We start from the raw sequence: 5,728 nt of genomic DNA, 5'->3' as shown, positions 1-5,728 counted from the left end.
TTAAATTTCTTTTTATTTTATTTTAACTTGGATGGTAAAAAGTGGTGTGAGGTTTAGGGTTTAAGATTACCCCAATACTAATTAAACAAGCAATCATGGCAATAGCACAAGAATCAAAGCAAGATCGCTATGTATCAAACTTAATTTAAAAAGTTTTTGTTGGTTCCAAAATTTGGAACTAGGGAAATTCATTTTGTTTCTTTTGAAATTTTTGGGATGTTACAGCTGTGGAGCCACACAGACGATGATGACGGGTGTCGGAGTCGTTTCGACGGCCATGGACTCTCATGCGCGGTCGTGGCGGTTGGTGAGATTAGTCATGAAATTGGCGGATCATCTAGTCCAATTTTTCTAAGAAATATTCAGCTCTTGGGATGGGATCATCCATATTTTTTGGTCACGAACCAAACACACATTTACCCCTTCAACTTTTATTTTGAGGGGGGGGGGGGGGGACACTGAAGCACGGCCCGTCGCTGAGATCATGGGGAAGAGGAAGCTTAAATTGAGGGCGGCTTCAACATATCGGTTTTTACAAAGGCCACAACTTGTACTATTGGAGAATAAATGCATTAATCTGATGGTTCTTGCCATTTAGTGATCATATTAATAATGGGTCATGTACATGATGACGTGGAAGAATTGCTTAGGTGGCAGGTTATGATTGCTGAGTGATGCTTGATGAGGTGGATATCTTGCATGTGCAGAAAAATGGGACCATCTATTAAGAATAGAAAGATTATAGATACCCTGATTGCACACCACTATTTTCAGTTCCGATGCGAAAACAGAATAAGAAGAACAAAAAAGGTTGTCTTATATGTTTGTGCAATGTACTTGTCGTCGACACCAGTGCATGCTTTGATCGCCGGCGCCGGTTGTCATGTCGATCAGTGCCACGACTGTTACGGTCACCGGAGGAGTTTGAGCGCCTTCTCGAGGACGGGCCTGAACCTGGCGATGTCGAGCCGGACGTCCTGCTTGCCGAGATAGATCTCATCGACGAGCGACCAGCTCTGCTTGTGTATGGGGCCCGGGTCCATGAACACCGGGTGGCTCCTCGGGTACAGCTCCGACAGCGTGCTCTCCTCCGCCGTGATGTTGTACTGCAGGTACCTCATGTTCATGTCCCTCGGCGGCACCCCGTACTCGTCCATGGCCAACCCCTCCATCCGCCCCAGCGGCACAACCTGCATCACCACCGCGTTCATCGGCAGGAACACCAGGTTCGTCAGCCCGGAACCGTGCACCGCCAGCATTGCGTCGAACGCGTTCACCGTCGCCGACGCCTCCGCCATCCGCGCCTGCCCGCTGTCGTCCTTCACTATCTCGTCGCCTGGTTTCTTTGCCGGCGTCATCAGGTCAGACGCCGTCACCTCGAACCCGACGTCCTCGGCCGCAGCCATGATCTCCTCCAGGTTCATGAACCGTCGCCGCGACGGTCGCGTGACGACCAGCAGCCGCGGCTTCCTCCTCTCCTCGTCACCCTCCTCCGTCCGGATGGCGTGCTCCCGGGGTAGCCCGTACCGCCACATGAGGAACCGCTTGAAGTCCACCATGGACACGTTGTTCGGCGCGCGGCGCGGGTCAATGCTCAGGTCCTTGTGGCTCCTGAGCCCCACGGTCACGCTCCGGTAGCAGTGCACCCGCGCGTCGGCGTCGAGGTCCACCACCTCGTGCCGCGTCAGCCCGTCCACGATCTCGCCGTACTTGCCGAACCACCACGCCTGCTTGTATGTCACCAGGAGCTGCACCTCGCGCCCCAGGTGCCGCGTGGTGATGAAGAGAGGGATGATGTTGTCGTTGAAGTCGTGGTAGTAGTTGCCGCAGTACCCGCCGTTGGAGTAGAGCACGGCGGGCACGTCCTCGTGCATCACGTCGCACGCCGGAGCCTCGCTGGCGGAGGCGAGCCGCAGCGTGAACTCGGTGATTCCGTTCATGATGCGTGACTCCCCCTTGCGCGTGTACGGCTTCATCTTCCAGCTTGTCGCGTCGGCGGCGATCCATGTGGCGTTCGCGCCCACGACATCCCCCGCGGTGGTGCCGCGGCGAGGCGTCACGATGAAGACCTCCGACGTGCTTCCACGGACGCGGATAGCGCCGGCCAGCTCGCAGAAGTCGGACCTCGTGTCGTTGAACTCGCAGCTCACATGAGGCTCAGGGACGAACTCCTCCTCTGCATTGCACAAATTCACATCACAAATCATGATTTTTTTTCCTGGATCAAAAGGAACTAATCAATCACATTGTATAATGCATGTTGATGATATACACACCTGCCAAATTGAAGAAGCTCCTGCTATCCATCAAGAGTGATGGAAAAGGCTTGCCTGAAGATTAAAACCTCAGCGTCAAATCCACATTTCCATTACAAGAATCGATGAGTATTGGCATGGTACTGATGAATTAATCAAACATCGCAACCATTTCTCTGAAAAAACAATGCATTGCGAGAAAGAATTTTTGTATACATACCTATCACCAAGAACTGAACCCCTGCGATGAGCAGCAGCAGGGAAAGGCTGCATGAAGGATGTCCCCTGCTTTTCTTTAAGCTCTTGCTCCTCAGAGGCAGAGGCACCTTCATCTCTGCAGCTTTACAACGTCACAAAGCAGACAGACCTAGCTCCTATGCGACACTACTAATATCCACCATGGACGGAACGAACTCTTGAAGTACATTAGTGGTACGCACGGCAAGCCGATGATTAGTTAACTCTCGGAGAGGAATTAAAAACAGGTACGATAATGACGGAGTATCCTTCTAGCTCCCGCAATGCTTCCCATAAGGTTGCACGATCTTTGTGACTGCTCTGCATTATCAGTGTAGCTAAGAATACTAATATTTTCAGATGGAAACGCTGCAAAAAAAATTAAAACGGAGGCAAAAACACCTTATCAAATAATAAATAACGGTTTTGCTAATTTAGTTAGAACTCATTCAACTCAAAAACCGTCTGATTTGCATCGCGACTCATGTGCCTATATGTTCTAAGCGGAATTGCAATTGAGACTGTTGGTTGCAAGTAGGATTACAATGTTGCAGCTAAGAGCATCTCCAGTCGCGTCCCCCAAATCGTCCTATAAACCGCGCCGGATCGAGCGTTTGGGAGACGTGTTTTGTTCGTGCCGCGTTTGGGGGACGTCGCTCCTCAGTCGCGTCCCCCAAACGCCGCCTCCAAACATTAAAAATAATTTAAATAGATAGAAGAAAATTCTTTACTAATATTCAAATCGGTTCAACATGAACAAATTACATATAAAACTTCGAAAAAACATAATTAAATTATATATAAATTATTTTAAACTACTTCTTCTTCTTCGATGATGATGGCCCCGCCTTGTCGTCGTCATCACGGTGGTGCTTCCTGCTCATCACCTCTTCCGAAGAGGCGGTATCGGCCGATGCGTCGGAGGAAGTAGTATCCTCCTCATCGTCGTCGGTGCTCGCCGGTTGCGCCTTGGCCTTGGCCTTTGCTTTCGCGTCCGCCTCCGCCTTCGCACACGGGCCGCCGCCGCCTCCTCTGACCCTTCCTCCTCCGCGTTCTCCTCCATGCCCAGCCATTCCTCCGCGCTGTCAACTGGCGGCGGGGAATCGCCGTCGCTGCTGGGCGTCCGGGTTATGTCCCACCAATGGCGCCATCCAACAGTCTTGCCCTCGATGGAGGTGTCGGATGGAAGCTGGGAGATGTAGCTCATCGTCGTTGGAGGTGTCGGATGGAAGCTTGGATGAATGGCGGCCGGTTGAAGATCCGAAAGCGCCTACGTACGAGTCTTATTGAGTGCGGATGAACGGCAGCGCAGAAGTCGAAGAGAGCGGCGGTTGCTCTTCCGAGGAGTCCGCGATTCCGGCGGTTGGCGCGTCGGTTGACGCGGTTGCCAATGCGACGGTTTCGCTTCCCGGCAACTGCACCGTCGCTACGTAGGCGGTGGTTGAGCATCCGAGCCGCTGACGCGTCGGACCCGCGCGTCCTCGCCTCTCATTTCGTTGTGTCCGGCGTGCCCGGAGCGTCCCCTGTAGCGGGGACGGGCTCGGGACGCCGGACACCGTATTGGGCCGCTACGGACAAAAAGGGTCTTTGGGACGCGCGGCTGGGAACGTTTCTTTGTCCGGCGCGTCTCAAATACCTTTGGAGGGCGGTTTGGGAGACGCGACCGGAGATGCTCTAATATTTTTCAGTTGTAAGTAAAGTTGCAACTAATATTATTCATGTATTCAGTAGTACATGTCTCTGATAAAAAAAATGTATCATATGGTTGACTACAAAGCCCTTAAAAATAGTATGTACCCTTTTGACTAGCATCTGCTGCCAGACTATCATTGTGATCGTGATTTCCATCGCTTTGGAGAGAGATTATACTACTCCCCTCTGACTTTGGAACTTGCGTCGCTCTGGACAGTGTGTATATGGATGACCGATTGGTTGATTGCAGGAAGGTAGTATTGCTGGCCACGTCTGTCTCAAGTAGACATGATGACATTTATACGTGGGGAACTATTCCTTTGGTCCCTACAAGAAAAATAGAAATACAGTATAGTATATATCCTCGGTCACTAGTATAATGCAGGTTATAACAAACAAGGACGTTGCTATATGGGGGCGCTGCATATGGGTGAATCCGTGCGGCGGCTATGAGTATGCCCCGAGCGATAAGCACAAAAGGACGCACGAAAACCGCCAAACTCATAGACAGGTACGCTTGGTGCGGCTATCACGTCGTTTTGGATGTAAAGTTATTCCTTGCTAAGTAAAATATGAGAACACCAGAGAGGATGAGCTGCACTAGTACTCCATAGCGTACCTGTCTATGAGTTTCATTGCCTGACATTTTGCAGTACCAATTACTACATGGCATAGCTGCCAGGTTTAATTCGGCATAGCTGCCAGGTTTACTCGAACGATGTGATAAAACACACTCTCTCACCTCTCGTCTGTATAATTACCTGATCAATTCGGCATAGCTGCCAGGTTTGCTAGCAAGATTAGCTTAGATCTCGTGTTACTGACTACCATATTATGTAGTTCATCGCTGCCAGATGAATTAGCCCTAATTGCCAGGTTTACATGTTAAATAATGACCATATTAACTAGGTTCTATAGTTACCAGATTAATTAAGCGTAATTCCCAGGCTCACAACACCTAATTGCCAGATTAATTAATCCCTAATAACAAAGGAGAAGGCATAGCACAGTATGGATTCTGGCGAGGTCCATGTGCCATCATGGAACTCATCAGCCATCATGGCTCCGTCGAGCTCTTCTGCTTCTCCTCGACAAAACCACCGATATGTCCAGGACTCCTCACGGCAATTCCTCGATGCACGTCGGCACGCACCTTCTCACAACCTGCTCAGCGGCGACCTTCCTTTCTGTAGCGTGCTCGCGCGGCGGTGGCCTTCCCGGATGCTGCGTGCTCGATGTGCTCTCGCGGCGGCGATGTGCTCATCGGCACGCGCCGCCCACTCCCCGCTCGGCGGCGGCCTCCACCGCTGGTGCCTCCTCACGCGGCGGCGGCCTCCACCGCTGGTACGTGCTCGAGAGGCGACGGCCTCCACCACTGCTGTGTGCTCGGTGGCGGCCTCTTTCCTCACTTCCATCTCCGGCGCAGCGCTGTTTCGATTGTGGTTTTAGAGAGAGGAGAATTGTGTGGTCACAGCGGTAAGGATAAGATGGGGGTCGCCCGGTCGGGGATAAGCAACGTGCTCTATAAGGACGCGATGACGTTT

The 5,728-nt window shown here is 51.5% G+C and overlaps 1 protein-coding gene across 1 annotated transcript; it reads right to left on the bottom strand.

Moving 5' to 3' along the window:
* Positions 1 to 702: 702 nt before the first annotated feature.
* LOC139829780 (beta-1,2-xylosyltransferase XYXT1-like) lies at positions 703 to 2,632 on the bottom strand. Its single transcript, XM_051343121.2, has 3 exons — positions 2,476 to 2,632; positions 2,277 to 2,330; positions 703 to 2,176 (listed from the first exon to the last, which is right to left on the bottom strand). The coding sequence occupies exons 1-3, from the start codon at positions 2,585 to 2,587 to the stop codon at positions 912 to 914; spliced, it is 1,431 nt and encodes a 476-aa protein (XP_051199081.1). The 5' UTR covers positions 2,588 to 2,632; the 3' UTR covers positions 703 to 911.
* Between the last annotated feature and the right edge of the window lie 3,096 nt (positions 2,633 to 5,728).

This window comes from Lolium perenne, chromosome 7 (genome assembly GCF_019359855.2).
Source record: "Lolium perenne isolate Kyuss_39 chromosome 7, Kyuss_2.0, whole genome shotgun sequence".
Classification (NCBI taxonomy): Eukaryota; Viridiplantae; Streptophyta; class Magnoliopsida; order Poales; family Poaceae; genus Lolium; species Lolium perenne.
The sequence above is the reverse complement of the archived record's forward strand: the minus strand, read 5'-3'. Positions and strand labels throughout refer to the sequence as shown.